This window comes from Chenopodium album, chromosome 14, assembly GCF_948465745.1.
Source record: "Chenopodium album chromosome 14, dcCheAlbu1.1, whole genome shotgun sequence".
NCBI lineage: Eukaryota > Viridiplantae > Streptophyta > Magnoliopsida > Caryophyllales > Amaranthaceae > Chenopodium > Chenopodium album.
In genome coordinates, this window is record NC_137847.1 from 3162631 (window position 1) to 3180572 (window position 17942).

Below are 17942 nucleotides of genomic sequence, written 5' to 3' on the forward strand. Positions count from 1 at the left end.
GTTTGTTTACTGGACAAAACTGAGAGAATTAGCTTCATGATTGAAGAAAAACGAGCGTACTATTTGCAAAACAAGTGGTTGTTTATTAGTCTTCACATTAATCTTTATTTTTAACGAGTTAAGATTGGATTTGTGGCTATAATAAATAAACTAAATCAAGGAATCTTACCTTAAAATTCTCTTAGATATGTTGTCATTAGCCAGACGTTTAAAAATTTAATTTTTATTTCTATGAATTTATAATTATTTAAAAAATTGAGAAAGAAAAGAATTGTTTGCCATTTTATCCGTTTTAGATAGCAATTATTAGAAATTAAAGTTTCTCAGGGAAGAGACCTTTCATCTATTTCAAATTTCAAAATACAACTTTTCTAACGTGTGTCCATGGGCAGAAATTTATGAACATCCTCATTTTATAATTTATTTCATTTGATTTATAAGAATGAATTATATTGATAAAGCATCTTTTAAAAGATGACGTCATGAGCACACGTTAAAAGATCCATTCAATATAATACCTTTTTCGGCATATTTAATGATTGTGTGAATATTAGGAAACTTCAATGAAAACAAATTCTATAATCATGTATGGGTATTTTCTTGCGTATTTTCTTTCATTTGCGTATTTTCTTGAACACGTGTAGGTGAAGTAGAAGTAAAGCAATAAAAAGTCTTGTAATAATCAAAGTTGTCATTTAGTTATGTTGACGGATCGACATATTGTTAAGAATCATATTATTAAAAAAAAAGGCCAACTTTTACGTTAACAAATATCTATATGTGTGAAAATGTCAAACATTGTACCTGATACGAGTATGACAATTGAATGGTGTGTCCGTGCATTGTGGTGTAATCGCAAACCACAGGCAAAAAAGCTAAATTACATGTACAAAATAAGAAAAATAGAACAAGTAGCAAGCAACTATACATTAATAACCTTTACACCAGAGTACATACACTCTTCTAAATCTTACACCAAACAGATTACCACTTCACAATTAGCCCATAATACCTAACAAGAACATCTCCTGAAACCCCTAATGGCTTATAGATTACAATGCATTGTTCTATAACGGAGCCGTAGAGTTCTTATATGAGATTTTTAGCTCATGCCATAAGCAAAACAGGGTATCATAAGTATCATCATCAGGATTACTGTCTTTGCAACATGCAAGAGAAAGTATGGATTTTAGCCATTGTTCATGGATGGTTGAGAACTCTGATCTTTGCTCGCTTGACTTGAAGCTCTTCCCTATCATTTCTTTCATTGCCTCACCAGCAGTCGAAGCCGATTCAACTACTTGCTTGGGTATACCAGCCATAAGAGCCACTTGTAAACCATAGCTTGAAGGACAAGCTCCAGTTGCAAGTCGGTAGAGAAACACCAAATCAAAGTCCTCTCCAGTGGAGGATCTTGGTTTCATAGCACAAGACATGTGTTGCAGAGAAACATGAGGATGGGACGCGAATTCCTTTGTTAGCGGGTGGTAATGAGTGGCAAACAGCAAACGACAGTTCACCTTCTCAATTAGATGGCGAAACACCTGCAGAGAAGCTCAGAAAGATGGACTTATCAAAGATATGCAACTATATTAAATTCTTGTTCTCAAAATAGACTAACTTCTGCCAACCAATGTTATCAAGCAAAGCAGGGCAAGACATTGATCACATATGACAAGCTACTGTTCTCTTCCATGACAGACTATTCATAATTTCCATTACATGTCTACTCACAATTGTTGGTTTTACCATAAAAGAAGATTCATTATTATATCCAGTTTGATCTCTGAAAATTATAAAAAAAAACTTTGTTGGTGATGTGTGAATCCATCTGTGAGGGTGCCAGTGTGTCACTGTGTCTTAAGCTGCAATACATATCAATCTCAGACATCCATTTGTTGTATAACAATTAACGTCAGCAGAAAATCCACTCCCTTTGAACAACTTGCAAATCTATCAAATGTTCGTTTAAACCATTATGTTACTCCCAAGTTTTGACTTTCAGGAGCACATAGCTACCTATAGTGATATAGTCCACTAATACTGGAACCTGAGTGATGTGGATTGTGGATCCACATGATATTAGCTTCAGCAGTTAGCATATGCAAGTGATGCAATTGACAAGGTATTTATTATAATACAATAAACTAATTTAGAAGCTTGGCACATCATGTAGACCATTTAAAGCCAAGGCAGAATATTTCACTTTATGACCAATCACTAAAAATTGTGGTTGAAATTGAGAGTTTAAAGAGTTCCTTACAGCATATGCTATGGCATATCCATCAAAAGTACTTGTTCCTCGACCTAGCTCATCAAGAAGGACAAGAGAATCCTGTGTTGCATTTTGGAGAACTGATGCTGTTTCTGCACACTCAATGTAAAATGTACCTGCAGATTATTTCAGCACTATCAAGTTTCAACAGTACCCTGAAACAAGATGATGCATATATGATAAACCGAAATAGTGATATCACAGGGAGCTCAACCGTTGAGAAGTATAACATGATATGCAGGGAGCCTTGTCAAAATACAAAAGTATAACTCTAAAGTAAAAGAGTTGATGTAATTGTTGTACATTTATATCAGGCAGTATTGCACAGAAATAGATAGCAATAGCCAGTTTAAAGATGAGCAATGAATTTCTAGGCAAACCAGATAACTTATCACAAAAAAAACAAATACGACATAACCTATAATATTAACATGAAAGGAAAGTTCATATTATGTCAGTGACAAAGCACAGAAGCCAGTAGTTGACTAAGAGTGCATTGTTTGAGGTTTGGATGCACTATCTTCTTAGCAGTCCATTATTGATCAAGACAGGTAGACAGACAATGTAGCTACAAGCAACTTCTTCCTAGGCTGAAGGCTTATGACTTGGACCATTAAATGGCAATCCAATCAACTTATATCTAATTGCACCAGAGACTAAATCAAAGCTATTGTGAAACTTACTTTCACCGGTCATAATCCGATCAGTTGCACCAAGCCTTGTGAAAATAATGTCAGCAACTGATAGAGAACACATCTCACATGGAACATAGCATCCAAGCTGAATGAAAATTTAAGCAACAAAATTAGAAATATGTGACCATTTAAAGTATATAAAAACCTATGCCAATATAACAGCTAGACAGGCAGTCCTTCATTAAACCTAAAAGAATTCGAATTATATAAAAACCTGTGCCAATATAACAGCTAGACAGGCTGCACGCAAGAGTGTGGATTTGCCCCCCATGTTTGGTCCAGTCAACAGCAAAGTCCGCGGAAGATGGGCATTTGTATCCTTACCCAGAACTATGTCATTTGGCACAGGCAACCCACTTTCTCTTAGGGCAAATGGATGCCACAATCCTTTGAACTTCAATGTAGGTCCTTCATTATTTTGGCAAACAATAGAAGTTGACTGGGGTAATATAGAAGGTCGACACATAGATCCACTTGAATCAATAGCAATGGCGGCGAAAGATCTTAAGACATCTATGCAACAGAGAGCAAATATTACTTGAGACCACTGACTAGCTTTTTCAACAAACAGCTCAATCAAAATAGAAAGCGTCTCCGCTTCAGCTTCTGTCGCATCATGATCCTGAAATGTTTGATAAACTTTTAGTTAATATAAAAAAAAAATACATTAACAAAATTAGATTTCAGCCTTTCAGGCATGTAGGCAAGAAATATGATGAGAATAGGTTGTTCTGATTTTCTGAGGAAGTATAGCAGTAAAGGTGACTTATTCTACTAAATGTATGATGATAGCATGGTTATTGGAAAGGAGGCCTCTACTGTATCTTTGGTGCATAACATGACAAGAAGGAAGGGGCATTTCTAAGATTAGAAAAAACAGAAAGCTTTTTAGATCATTCTTGTTTTTGTATCTCAAGCACCTAATGCAAAATTTTCTAAAAACCAATATGCACCAATCCGAAAGAAACTAACCTGATACTTGGGAAAGTCACTATCTATAGCCGCTTCAAACTGGCTAAGAAACTCACTATGTGCATTGTGCTCACTAAGCTGGGGTAGGTCCATTATTTTTGATATCAGTGACATGAGATCCTCTTCATTGTATAGCACATTCATTAAGTCCATCCCAATCCGCAAACCTTTAACAATTAGTCCAAATACTTTCACCTGCACCATATCAAACATAAAGCTTCTATATATGGTAATTTCTCTGCAAAAAGGCAGCAACACATGATGAATAAAACTTCGTAATTGATTAGCCAAGAGGAGCAAAACACAACTTCAAGGAACTTAATGATATACTTTGCCATTTCAGCAATGTGGTAAGACACAAGCTGACCATGTATAGGATAAGATTGAATCCTTCTTTTAAGATTTTGTTTGGTGCATCAAAAAAAAAAAAAAAAAAACCTATAAAATTTTAAAAAAGGAACTTATGGTAGAGAATCTTCTCTGAACTCATCAGAGAGTTCATAAATAAGGTCACTTTTCTCAATTAACACATCTAGCTCCCTAGAATGCCTAGGGTCTTAATTTGCGGTAAATACATTGGATAGCAAGCTGAGTCAACTAGCAACATAAAACAAGCACAAACTTCTATGATTACATACTGATGCAAATATTTAAACTAAACAATGACCATAGTGAAGCACTCCAGATTCCATAAAACTACAAAAATTGGTGACGTGAGCAATGGAGTCGGTAACAAATTGACAGAATTATGCGTTAACTTTAAAAATGAAAGTTTTAATTTTTCAGAAAAACATCAACTTGATTTCACAAGCTATTTAATCAATCCTTCCACTAGCAAGCAGAGAAGGTTCAGAACCCTCTCATCTTCACAAAAATTCAGCACTTAAAAAGATGAAATAAAATATATTTCAGTCATATGACATGGCTATGTCACTTGAACTAGGGTATAATGTTGACCACAAGTACTCATGCTGGACATGGGCAGTGTACAGGTATCTGACACAACTATTCACAATTTCGGCCCAAAATCAAGTGTCAAAATGCCCATACCCTTGTATGAGTGACAAAAATCCAACTAGGTACTTGAGGTGAAATAAAGAGCACAAGCAACATAGACAACATCTGGTGAATTGAAAATCCTTCTTCAAATCCGTCATGACATTGTTAGTTAATTCTACATGCTATGTAATATTGTACTTATTTTTGCCTGATAAAAGCATCAACTCAGACACATCAACAGAGTTGTTGAATCAATAAGGTTGGTTAGCTCAGTTTCACAAAGCGAGAGGTCTCAAAATGCAAGTATACAATTGAGACGGTGCAGATGAAACAAAATAGAAGCGGCCTTACTCTCTGTTTCAATGTTTTCTTTCCTACCAAGGGCAACGTGAGTATAGCTTGTGAATGAACCATAGCTTTAACCTTGCCAAGCAACCTTTCCAGGTCTGGAATCTTGCGCAAATATTGTGCTATGATTAACATGATTTCAGAACGCATAATTAAGGCCTCAACAACATTCAGCCGATTATTGATTTCATCAATGTCTTTTAGTGGATGACAAATCCAGCTCCTCAGGAGTCGTTTCCCAGAAGGAGTTATACAGTTGTCAAGATATTTGAATAATGTACCTGAAATCAAAAGAATTAAACTCTTAATATACACATTGAAGCAGCATGATATTGTTAATCATTTTAATACATTCAAGTTCCAGAGGATCACCAGCTGAACCACCATCGGCGTTGTTCTGAAAAACCTCAAGATTAACAAGTGTCTGCCCATCCATTCTGAGGCAACCTCTATATACTTGGTATGGCAACACATCTCCATAGCATAAAACGTCATCCAACTATGAAAGGAAGCAACAAGGATTGTAAAAGATGCTGACAAAATTGTACTATAACAAACAAATTAAACAGTAAAGTAGTAAACATACCATCAACCTTGATAAATGATCAATGAGACCGCCCAAAGCACACAAGGTAAATTCATGATTTGTTACACCATCAAGCAGATGATCCCAGAGGTTGCCAGAATCTTTGAAGTATTTCTTTGTCTGGATCACAGCCTTCACTTCTGCGGCTTCCAAGAAACCATTAACTGGAAGCATGGGTGTGATTTGTACACCCATGGAACCTGAAACCATTCATAAATTAAGGGATACTCCATAATAAAAGTATTGGACATCACTGTTAAAGTGATAAACATATAGCCAAAATATAAGTGTTTGCTACATCTTTGACACCCTGACTCAATATCCTGCCATAAAGAGGAGTAAGACTGCAACAGAGCTGAGCCAGCTCAGTGAGGCCCCTCTGTAATCAACTCAGTAGCATCCTTACTCTAGCCGCAAAATACAAAGGTCAAGGGTAGTTCCTAGTTAGATTTGATTCAAATTAAATGTTTAGTGGGGAAAAGTACATGTGAGCATTCTAGATTCCTGGACATTATATTGGTAAAACAACCTTGCTCAGAATATATACATATGACTAGTCGCACATTGACAAACAAACTTTAACTACAAGAGAGCTAGTATAGAAAATACAGCAATTAATGCTGAAAGGGAAAGTCTGTTATAAAATCAAGAATTATCTCAAAGCAATCTACTCTAAATCTACAAGATCAGTAGTAAAACCTGTAGATGAGTACTTTTTAAGCACTTTCTGAGCTTCTCTTGATAATCCTGTAAAAGAATTCACAGGTGAGGGAGGAAAAAAAAAAAAAATTCATAAAAGTATGCTGACGGATACAACCACAAAATAATACTTACCTCTACTTTCATAAATAATTTCCTTTGGTGAAACCTAGAATCAAAAAATCAGAGTATCGGAGTTAAATCTCAATTGCACAAGTCACACATATATAAGAGTATTTATCATGAAATTCAAGATCATACTTGCATCAACAAGGCCATCAGAGCAGCACAGGATGCATCATCACTGACAGAACCAATCCAAATCTTCAATGCAGCACAATCAACAAAAGCAAACCCATATACTGAAGTACCACCATCCACCCCACAAGATCCCTGCAGTATTTTAAAATAAAATGATACAAAATCTGGAATAAGAAGAGTGAATTAAATTAGTTGACTTCAAATCGACAAACCTCCTTTATTGCCAGAAGATGGACAGCATCAGGGCCGATGGTTTCATCAGCTGCTGTTGATGGTGTGATCACATTGACTAACTTTCTAGGGATAACCTGAAAACCATGATTGTAATTATTTAAGGATATAATTGTCATGACAAGTCGATAAACTCAAACTAAAAGAGACATAAGAATGTTCTGCAATAATAAAGAGAAGTGGGGATCAAGATTTCAAGCAAAAGCTCTTGAAAGAATTGTCTTGGGTGTTCCAGTTAGTCAACCTTCCTCTACATGGGCATTTTTTAGTGGTATTCATGCTTTATTCCAGTCACCAAACAAGATTCCTGTTTAACATATGATGAATTGATGATTATGACACAGGCGGAAAGCAGAACATTTAGAGGTGCAAACCTGATCTCTGCACTTGCTATACTAATCACTTCTCTTACAAGACCAGTTTCAAGAACCAAAAGTAGTGTGAGGAGGAAATAATTAGATAGATGGATCCATAAAAATTGCAGTATCCCTAATCTTCCATGATGCTATTGAACTGAACCATGAACACAGTTAATAAAGTTGATCACCCATATCCAACAAATTGCATTACTACTGCATGACACTGATGAGGTCGTAAAAAGTTCAAAGAAATTAATGTTATCTTGCAAAGCTATCTATGGGGAAAAAGAAAAATTATCAAGTATTTGTTTCACACAAAGCCACATATTCCTTGCCAGTTTTCTTGTGACCTGTGTGCTGTTAAAAAAAAAAAATAATAAAAATAAAAATAAAAAAATTACTTGACTCGTCTTAATAATCTTCTTGCACCAAACTGCTTGTCTTTTGGGTAGGCAAGATGAATTTCATCAAGAGAAGTAATTGGATAATACATGAGGTTGGAAGGATAGAAACCAAAGTCCAAACACAGATAATGTCATAAATAACACAACTTTAAAACCTTAAGACAGGCCCGAGAGGACTTACAGCATTAGCACCCCTTGCTTTAACTTGATCAGATGTCTCTAGCTGCTCTATTCGTCCAACTTTATACCTTGAATGACAAATTTTCAAATTTCAAAATAAGTAACACAAACAAGCAATTTACACAAAAGTGAAATGTTTACATATGCCTTCACAAAAGCATGAGATTATGTGAAGGAAAGAAATGGTTTGTTCACATGAGCAATCCCAAAGTCCAGAACTGTGGAAATTCTACAAAAGAGAAACTTTCTAGTTTCTACGCATAGAAAGTCTTGAATTGAAAGGTGATAGATAACAAGACTATTGATTAAAAAAAGGGAAAAAAAAAAAAAAAAAAAAAAAAACTCAATGAAGAATTGAACAAGCCAAACAATAGAAAGCAAGAAGCTAATCGGGCTGAATACTTCAGTACTCCCTCCATTCCTTAATGTTAAACCTTATTTGACTGTTTATAGCTTAAATTACATATTACTAAAAATATTAAATAAAAATAATAATTAGATATCAAGAAACTAAATGCTACGATGAATATAAAAAGAAATAAGATTCATCAAAATATTTTTTTCCCCTTATAGGTTAATGAAAATATTTGGTCAACATTTTAAACATTGACTCTCAAAGCAAGTGGGGCAAACATCAAAGGATGGAGAGAGTATCAGATTTTTATAGCAAATTACATTGTTCTTTTGTAGACTAGGAAAAAATAATAATAAAACAAACAAATAAACAAAAAGCCTCTCAGCATTTTTCTAAAAGAATTCAATATGAACCAAAATCCAAGATAATGTTGAAGAGGAAGAGATAACTCCAAAAAATAATCACAAATCTAGGGCAATTTGCCACTCAACATAAGAAAAATAGTAGTTATATGCAGACTCACACACATTTCAAACAATAATGCTGAAAAACCAGATAAAAGGTAGGCAACAAAATCATACATCAAAAGGTATATATTCACCTTTTTGCAGCTTCACCAATAAAAATGGTCAAGATTCACACAGAAATGGGATTAAAACAGAATAAGCAACATTTACGATTTATACACAAACAGGATGGAAATAGAAATGAGTGAAGCTTAGATTTCCCTACCCTCGAGCAACCAACTTCTGCACAGCATCATCAATGCCACTTTCAGAAATACCAACCTGAACAGAGTCGACAAATAAATGTCACAAATTGACTAAAGCCGCTAAACCAAGAATTTGCAACTTACAAATTGTAGAAGAGCCAAATATACCTGTCTACATTTCCCCACACCACTATTGGTCAGTTTCCAATCCAGTTCCTTGTGCCCTATGTCAGCATCTAGCTCATATAGTTCACAGAATTTTCCCTACATGGAGCAGTATATTAGCCAAAAATTTCAAAAGAGAGAACTTTAACATAGTAATATAAACAAATTTGTGTTATTAGCCTACACACTATCGGAGAAAATCCAGTTAAAACTGGAACATACCACTTTAAAGAAGAGCAGCACATCCATATATTGACATTTCACTCTCCAGTACTGTTTCTGTGATGCTGACATTTTCTTTAAGACGTCAGGTGGTATATATAGTGTCCTTTTATCATACATAGGATCGCTGGGCCTTCTTCCATTTGCATCCCTAATTTTTGAAGGATGGAGCCACTCAAACTTACTAACTACTTCTGTTACCTCCTGAGGACTCTTGTTAACTGGTTTTGAATCTTCAGTAAATTTCACTCTTTTGCTAGAGTTTGTCAGGTTGAAATCACTTTTATTGCCAAAATTAGTGCAATCCTCTTGAATTCGCTTTAGGCGTGGAACAAAGGGCCGGCCCAATGGGGTTTCTGGTTCAAGATTAATGAAGTCACAGTTGCTTTTCACTGAATAGTCCTTGTTAAGCGCCCCATTAGAATTATTTTCAGGAACCTTACAAGAGCCAGATTCCTTGGGCACTTTGTTGCATTCATTAAACATATCAAACATCGAGCAAACAACCGAAGATCCACCATTTTCTTGGTTCCTGCAAGGGTCACAACTCAAATGAATGTACTGCAAGCACAAGATCGACTAATGAAAAAAAAAAAAAAAAAAAAAAAAAAAAAAAAACTCGAGAAATGGTACAATAACTCTATAGACAATAATGGCACTAAAGACAGTCTGCAAATTACAAGGCAGAAAACTTAAATATTCCACATTTTGAAGTGCAACAGTAACAACCTTGAGCTACTGAGAGCATAAACTAGGAATGGCCAAGTCTTTCTGTCTTTCATTAACGAATACCTTCTAGATTTTGATTTTAAAACGTACCATTTAAATATTCCGATTTGCTTTTGGAATCAACATTTCACCAAAAAAAATTAAATTTCTATCCTTCAGAAGATTATGATTTACAGTTTAAACACAACACAAAAGAAGCCAGACAATTAGAATGAGATGAAGTAATTCAACAGCTCCTATCAATTGTCAGAATCCTTCAATGAGCTCAGACAATTGAAAAAACATTTCAAAGCAATTAACAAAACTAGCAGCTATAAAACGCCAATATAATAACAACTGAATCATTAAAAAAAATAAACAAAATTGCAATTCCAGAATAATTCCAAACAGCACATCCACAAATAATCCTTCTTTCCAATACTAACACTAGGATTACCTAATTCATCGATTCTCATTACACAGCAATTTCAATTAAATTCATCTAAACAAAGAAAATTGAACGAAAAACAACAAAAACATCAAAATAAAAACCCTAGAAATGCGAGGTTTAAGTAGAAAAAAAACGAACCGCTGAGAATTTCTGTCAATTGGATCAACTTTAGCAAATTTGTGCAAAATACTAGAGAAAACGGAAGATTTCTTATTATCAGTAGGAGTTAAATCATCAAATTGAACTTGACGAGGAACTTTCTCGGGAGGAGTGTCAGTTCCTCGGATTTCTTCAAGTTGAGAAATAGATGATGCCGAAGCAGTGTTGTTAGGTTTCTTAGGACCGCCATTGAAGCTCGGCTGAGAAAGGAGGCTATGGCGGTTTCCGGCGACGTTGAGCTTATCGCCGGCGGTGGAGTTGCGGTTTTCCGGCGAGGGTTTCTGGAAGAAGGAGAGGATTGACCTTTGTCGTTGCATTTTGAGGAGAGAGAAAGAGAAGAAAGGTGGGAAAGTAGAAGATTTGAGGGTGTGAATTTAAGTAGCCACCATATAAGTGTTCGCCAGAATTTTTGCAGGAAGTTTTTTTGGCGCCATTTTTATGCCACGTTTAATTTGGAATTTGGATTGCCCCTTTGCCCTAATTTTACTTGGCTTCTTCCTAATTTTTAAAGTGAGTAATGAATTAATGATATACGAAATTATGAATAGAATGTGCTAAATAGTTTAGATGATTGCGCCCTATGCATAAACTTCATAGTTTAAACGATTGCACCTGTAAAATACTCCTTTCATCTCAAAATAATTGACACGTTAAAACTTTTTTCATTATTCATATGTTAACTTGATTGTAAGAGTTATTGTGGAACTAAGGGAGTAGCATGTAATTTTAAAACATTTTGCTACCTAGAATGTCATATACAATTAAGAATCTTAAGGTTTTTGGTTGAGAAGTTCTTGTTAATTTTAGCCCTCAATCATAATCCTTCAAGATAAAAGAGAAAATCCCCCAAAATGTACAAAAGAAACTAAGGTGAGGAATAGAGTTGGTGATCCATTATCCAACAATTAACTTGGTCTTCCTATCCATATCATCTTATCTTTGAATACCTAAGATTGGCATGGGGTCAAAAACCTTCTAGCACAGGCACAGGCATGCAGGCAACAAGAAAAGGATTAGCCTTGAAAAAAAAAAAAATCCTATACTTCCTCCGTTCTGTTAATATTGCAACAAGGAGGAAATTACGCATCCCAAAGCAAATTTTATATGCTAAATATCTATAATTGTGTAAGAGTAAAAATTATAAAAAGTTGACATCGTGAAAGTATTTTATGAGACGAATCCAACAAGATCCCACATGACTATATTTTGCTTAACGTATAAATCATATTATATGGTCAAACAAGAGTGATGAATAGTGCAAAAAGTCCATTGTTGCAATATTAATAGAACGGAGGAAGTATTTTAAAGCAAGGATTAGCCTTGGGGAAAAAAAAAAAAAAAAAGGCAATCCAAACTTCCTTTCTTAAATAAAAATTTATACAACTCCGAAGTAGAGAGAATGTACAGCTTCCACCTACTGGACTGAAATGTATAGTGTAAACTCTACTCTATGCTAGTACTAACTTAGGATCAGCATGTCTACTCCTAGTACCGGATATTATTTTCAGTAAGGAGGCTGATAAGTAGATATCGGGGTGGCACCATAATCACATGTTCCATACGCACTCTGTAATCCATAAGAACCGACAAGTCGTGGCCCAACACTAGGACTAGGAGCACTGCCACCAGCTACTCCATACTGTTGTTGAGCAACCTGGTCAGCAGTTGGAGCAAGAGAAGCACCATACCTCTGATCATAAGTGGTTGCAGTGAGTGCTGGATCATAGGCAGTCTGATTCGGTAAGCTTGCCCCATAAGTTGATGCAGTGAGACCTGGATCATAGGCAGTCTGACCAGACAAACTGTAGTGGCCCAGATATCTTGATACTGGGCTAAGAGCCGGTGAGCGTGAGACTGCCTCGCGCTGACCATACGTTGGGTGCGGACTCCGGAATTTTTGCATTTTTGCAGGACGTGGAGGCGGTGCACCTCTGCTCCGAGGTGGACCCCCACTGCTGTGAGCTCTTTTGTTAGAAGGTTTGGAGCTGTTGGATGCAGAACTTTTTTTCTTATCAGACTTTGCTTTCTCCAGCAAAGAAAGCCGCTTCTTCAAGCTATTAACAGAAAATTCAGCCTCAAGTTTATGGTCTTCAACACATCTGATGATAGACCTGATGTAATTCATCTCAAAAGTGTTGGCTTCATCCTGAGATGTCAAGCAATATCTGTAGTCAGAACCAGAATTGCAAAAATAATATGGAAATCCAACAAAAAGGAAAAAACAAGAATCATCCAAATTAGCTTACAGTTGCACCAGCGTTACGGTTGCCTTTCTTCAGTATTTCTGTGGTTTTCTTTTTGACATGACGCAAAGAAGACTTGAGAAGGGATACAGGCTGGTACTTTTCAATTAAGCCAGACTCAGAAACAAAATATACTGCTTCAACTTCCTTTTCATTTTTTACCAACTGATCAATCAAATCTGTGAGAAGAAAATTTTCTTATGAAATTTTACAAGATGCATCTTATCTCATATGGCTTATCACGGGTAGCAGGAATATACATGCACCAGTGAAACAATCATGAAATGGTGCTGCAGCAGTGCTAATACAACTTTAAACATATATGTCAACAAGAGTCAATTTTTACATGGTTTAACTAAATCAGTTTGTAATCCCAAACTCTGAAAATAAAAGTGTTCCAAGAGCATCATTGCATATATGATCAAGTCACAGACATCAAAGGCATGAGAGACATGCTAAATATTCAATCTTCACCCATATGGCCGTTATGGCTGTATCCCCACTAACCATTCCCCCACCCCAACTCTCTCTCTCCCTAAAAAACAAAAAGAAGACAGAGAAAGAACAGGTAGAAAGGAAAGCAAGATGAGAGTCAACCCCATTAGAGAAACTGGAAAAAAAAAAAAAAAAAAAAAAAAAAAAAAAACGTAAATATGAAACCAATACGCTTCAGCATTGTTACGTTGAAGAATTTCCAGCTTAATATCGAACAATCTCATTACCTATGGCCAAATAACCAAATTGGTATAAAAGGTAGCACCTCTTTGACACATTGGTATAAAAGTTGTCAATTGTGAGATTTGTGACAGATGAGTATAAAACTTAGCTTTGTGTGACAAATGAGTATAAAAATTAATTTCGTGAGACATTTAACCCATATTTCTCAATAGAGGGGGCACGTAAGGTATGCTTTAGTTTATTTTCTCCATCAATTCAAATCAGCAATGCTGAATGGTCAAGAGAAGAGATGGGAATATATGCTCAAATACCTTTGTCTAGTCTAGTCAACAGATCATCAAACCTTTCCATTCTGATAGAATATATACACTTCTTGGCAGATGGGGTCTAGCAGCTATGATAATTCAAAGGCAAGCTAACTGTAAGCTTTTAATTCCCTTGTTGCAATGGAAGGTCCAATATATCCATATAGACAGTCTTGCTTATGAAATCGTTTATCAGTGTCTACATTGACAACTTCCTAATCTCCTACTCCGTATCAGGAATACACTTTCGAATTCTTTCTAGACCAAGAACTCAAATGTGTACACCGTCTATTTATCCAAGAAAATAAAAGTGTGTAGGATACACAGCACCAAGCCACCAAGCTTGGTGGTTTCCTACCATCGCGGCATACACACAATCTGTCTCACTCCAAACAATAAAGGAACATATTATTTATCCAAACAAGCAATGATTTCTATAATAATTATGTGTAGGAGAAACAGGGTTGAAATTCTGCAATGAAGGTGATGATGGTTACCAATGTCAAACTTTCAGTATTCAACAACTTTGTATTTATAAAGTCTATCAAAATCCCCTCACCAATTATTGACCATAAAGATATATCCCAATACTATATGAAAAGAAAATCACCTTCAACAGAGCTTCAAATTACACGAAGGTATAACTAAGGTGCAACTAGAAAACAGTGGCTCGAAACCTCAGATGGTTGATTATAACAAGGGAATATCCAGCAATATTTGGTTACAAGATGTCCGCAGTCATGACCATGATCGTGGTCACAGTACAGTTTGTGGTGTAGCTGAGGTGACATCTCGTGGGTATAAGTCAGTAAGTGTGTAGCACGGCGTTTTACAACCATAACAACATGAAAACACAAATTGTAGAATTTTTTAGTCTGATTATTTTTGGATTATAGCTGACAATCTTGATATTCCATGATTATACTTTGTAACTTTTAGAATTGAGCTCCTAATGAACTAAACACTCCACAAGTCCAAAAGGTGATGCTTTTCAACATTTTATTTTCATTTCAAGGTAAACCTAAAGGCCCTAGATACATTTGCCTTAGTATTCTCTTTATGGTTGTGAATAGTGAAATATGAATACATAAAAAGCAAAACACTTTTGCTCTATCATTCAGCACTTTCATTAAGTATTTACCAGGTAACAAACGGGACAAGCATTCTATAAGTCCAACAAAATTTATGGCATGGCCATTTTCCTTCTTTTTATCTCCACTAAACGCAAGATACATGAAGTTCATGTACATTAGAGTGATTAGACTACAGAGCCAAGATTTGCAATATGTTCATTATCCCAAAAAAAAGAAGAAATAGACTGGCTCAAGTGTTTCTAACAATGCAATTAGATCATTTTAGCTCTTCACAGCTTACCTAGAAACTTAATTAAAAAGCAGCAGCTTTTACATATTACAGCTAAAACAATGACATTCCCTTCAGTTCCATACTCAATCTCTCAGACATTCCCTTCTAACCTGACGTTATTCGGAGTCACAATGACAACAAGACTTTCCTCATCTCAATATATTAAAACACTATCAGTTAATAACACACCCTACATTCCTCTTCCCTATATCCCCCTCGTACAAATACCAACTGCATAATTCGTCATAAATTTCAGCTCTTGATAAACATAAAGACCTATTCTTGACACAACAAACTAATTCGATAACATCACACAATTTCTCAGACAAGATAGGTTCGTTCAATAAAAATACCATAGTTACTCTAATTTCAACATTCTGCCTAATTGTCAATCAAAAATGTCACTCTATTTTGTCAATTATGACACAATAAAAGTTAATAAACAACATAATTTAAGACATACAATTAAACAAACTCCTCTAAAGTAAGAAGACAAACCTGCAATTTGATCACCAAAAATGGGAACAGCAAGCTTAGCCATATCTCTCCTAGCAGCAAACTCCACCACCATATTCCTATAAAACTCCTCCTCAAAAATCTCCTCCAATCCAAACCCCACCACAATCTGCAGAAACATCGCCGCCTCGGCCGAACCCATACCGCCTTCCCCATCACCAACCTTCTCCGTTTTCTCTCTCCAACCTCTTACCACCTCCTCCGCCATCTTCCTCGCAAAATCAACCCCAACACTCTTCTTCTTCTTCTTCTTCAACTCCTCCGCCGGAAACAACCCCGTCACAACCACCCCACACGCCCACCGCTTATCCGCCATTCCTCGCATTCCCGCTTCCTTCGCCGCCAAAAACTCCTTCACCGCTTCTAGAACCATCCTCTCAGGGTCCACACACTCCTTCAGCGCTTCCCTCATTTCCCACCTCAACGACGCCGTTTCCTTCCTCTTACCCACCACAAACCTCAGCAAATTACTATGGTCCATCCTTCTACACAAAGACCTGAGAACTTCCGACAAAGGCGCGGATTCATCTAGAGGTTTCTCGACCTCGGCAATGGCGGATTGCTTCTTAGACTCAATTTCTGAGGAGAGAGAAATCAACCGTTCAGGGATTGAAGTTTCGCGTTCATGGAGGTCTTCGAGAGATTTCTGGTGGGTTGAATCGAGATTTTGGAGGTTTGATTCTAGGGTTAGGGTTTTGGAATCGATTGATTGTTGGAGATTGGTGAAATGAGAAGTCAGGGCTTTGTATAGGTCGGTGCATTTGGAGAGGAGAGCTTTCTGAGCTTCGAGATTTTCGAAGATGTTATGGACTTTGTTAGCTGTTGTTGCCGCCATTGATGGTGGAAGGAGGAGAGAGAAAGGAAGAAATTCAGTGGAGAAGAGAAGGTGACAATCTGATGAACTATGCGAGGGAAAAATGTTGAAGATGATATTTTGTTGAAATGGGCCTATATTTCCAGGGAGAATACTGGGCTAAACGACCCATTAATATCTTACCATAGTCCAGCCCATTCTAGTTATCTACAGTCTCTTTATTGTACAATGTACTCCCTTTGTCCTTTTGCCTCAATTTTTTTTTTTTTTATAAGAAAAATACAAAAGTTAGATAAGTCTTCTCTCAATACTGTACCCTAACTTATCTAAAGAAATAAAATAAGAAAACTTAGCATCTACATTAGGGCCAATGTTTACATAGCCTGTAATTCGATGGCCTATAGCTGCAACATAATCTGCTACACGATTAGCTTCTCGATACACATGGCAAGAAGAAACAACCTCAAAGTGAGCCAACAACTTCTTGATGTCGTTCATTAGCAATTGTATTTTCCAAGGACAATGTGCTTTATCCTCCAAAATATTTATAATTAAAAGGTTATCACCTTCAATAAAAAGTTTTCGTATATTATGTTCTTTGGCTCATTAAATCATTGTCATATTTTGGATCAAATTTTATAAAGTTTGACCATAAATTACCTCTTTAATTGTTTGTTAATTGTAATAAAACCTTTTTCTGATCCATTTCATGTTGATTAGTTTGCTCATAGTCAATTATGTAAAAACAGTACAATTGAATTGACCATGAGCAAACTAATCAACATCTCCATTTAATTATTATTTTTTTTAAAAAAAAATAATTATGTAATGAGTTCTTGTTATATTCGTCTTGATCTGCAATTTAGCAAATAATATTTAAGCTATCAAAAAGAAAATGAATATCGATGAATGAACATTTAATTATATTAATCATCTATTAATATGTGAATGACAGCATATTAACATATAAATGAACATTTATCAAAATGGAAATGAACATTCATTAAAAAAAAATACTTCCTCCGTTCTATTAATATTGCAACAAGTAGGAAATTACGCATCCCAATGTACATTTTATATGCTAATTAAATATCTATAATTGTGTAATAGTAAAAATTATAAAAAGTTGATATTGTGAAAGTATTTTATGAGACAAATCCAACAAGATCCCACATGACTATATTTTGCTTAGCGTATAAATCATATTATATAGTCAAATAAGAGTAATAAATGGTGCAAA

The 17942-nt window shown here is 35.6% G+C and overlaps 2 protein-coding genes across 2 annotated transcripts; both read right to left on the reverse strand.

Moving 5' to 3' along the window:
• Nucleotides 1-918: 918 nt before the first annotated feature.
• On the reverse strand, nt 919-11114 carry LOC145578576 (DNA mismatch repair protein MSH7-like). The gene is made up of 17 exons (XM_081635879.1): nt 10761-11114; nt 9464-9995; nt 9245-9340; nt 9097-9152; nt 8011-8077; nt 7048-7143; nt 6836-6967; nt 6710-6743; nt 6575-6622; nt 5876-6075; nt 5662-5788; nt 5293-5570; nt 3943-4137; nt 3185-3592; nt 2959-3055; nt 2264-2391; nt 919-1544 (listed from the first exon to the last, which is right to left on the reverse strand). The coding sequence occupies exons 1-17, from the start codon at nt 11096-11098 to the stop codon at nt 1068-1070; spliced, it is 3309 nt and encodes a 1102-aa protein (XP_081492005.1). The 5' UTR covers nt 11099-11114; the 3' UTR covers nt 919-1067.
• A 920-nt stretch (nt 11115-12034) lies between these two features.
• LOC145578577 (FRIGIDA-like protein 4a) lies at nt 12035-16798 on the reverse strand. The gene is made up of 3 exons (XM_081635880.1): nt 15871-16798; nt 13028-13203; nt 12035-12927 (listed from the first exon to the last, which is right to left on the reverse strand). The coding sequence occupies exons 1-3, from the start codon at nt 16721-16723 to the stop codon at nt 12286-12288; spliced, it is 1671 nt and encodes a 556-aa protein (XP_081492006.1). The 5' UTR covers nt 16724-16798; the 3' UTR covers nt 12035-12285.
• Between the last annotated feature and the right edge of the window lie 1144 nt (nt 16799-17942).

Bases quoted from the DNA above. Each gene is read 5' to 3' on its own strand.
- LOC145578576 (XM_081635879.1), bottom strand. From the start codon at position 11,098: ATGCAACGACAAAGGTCAATCCTCTCCTTCTTCCAGAAACCCTCGCCG. The intron at 6,968-7,047 runs GTTTGTCGATTT...AAAATACTGCAG, and splicing joins ATCTTCTGGCAATAAAGGAG to GGATCTTGTGGGGTGGATGG. The intron at 6,744-6,835 runs GTATGATCTTGA...TTTTGATTCTAG, and splicing joins TGATGGCCTTGTTGATGCAA to GTTTCACCAAAGGAAATTAT.
- LOC145578577 (XM_081635880.1), bottom strand. From the start codon at position 16,723: ATGGCGGCAACAACAGCTAACAAAGTCCATAACATCTTCGAAAATCTC. The intron at 13,204-15,870 runs GTTTGTCTTCTT...TTCTTCTCACAG, and splicing joins TTTTGGTGATCAAATTGCAG to ATTTGATTGATCAGTTGGTA. The intron at 12,928-13,027 runs GTAAGCTAATTT...TTGACATCTCAG, and splicing joins ACCGTAACGCTGGTGCAACT to GATGAAGCCAACACTTTTGA.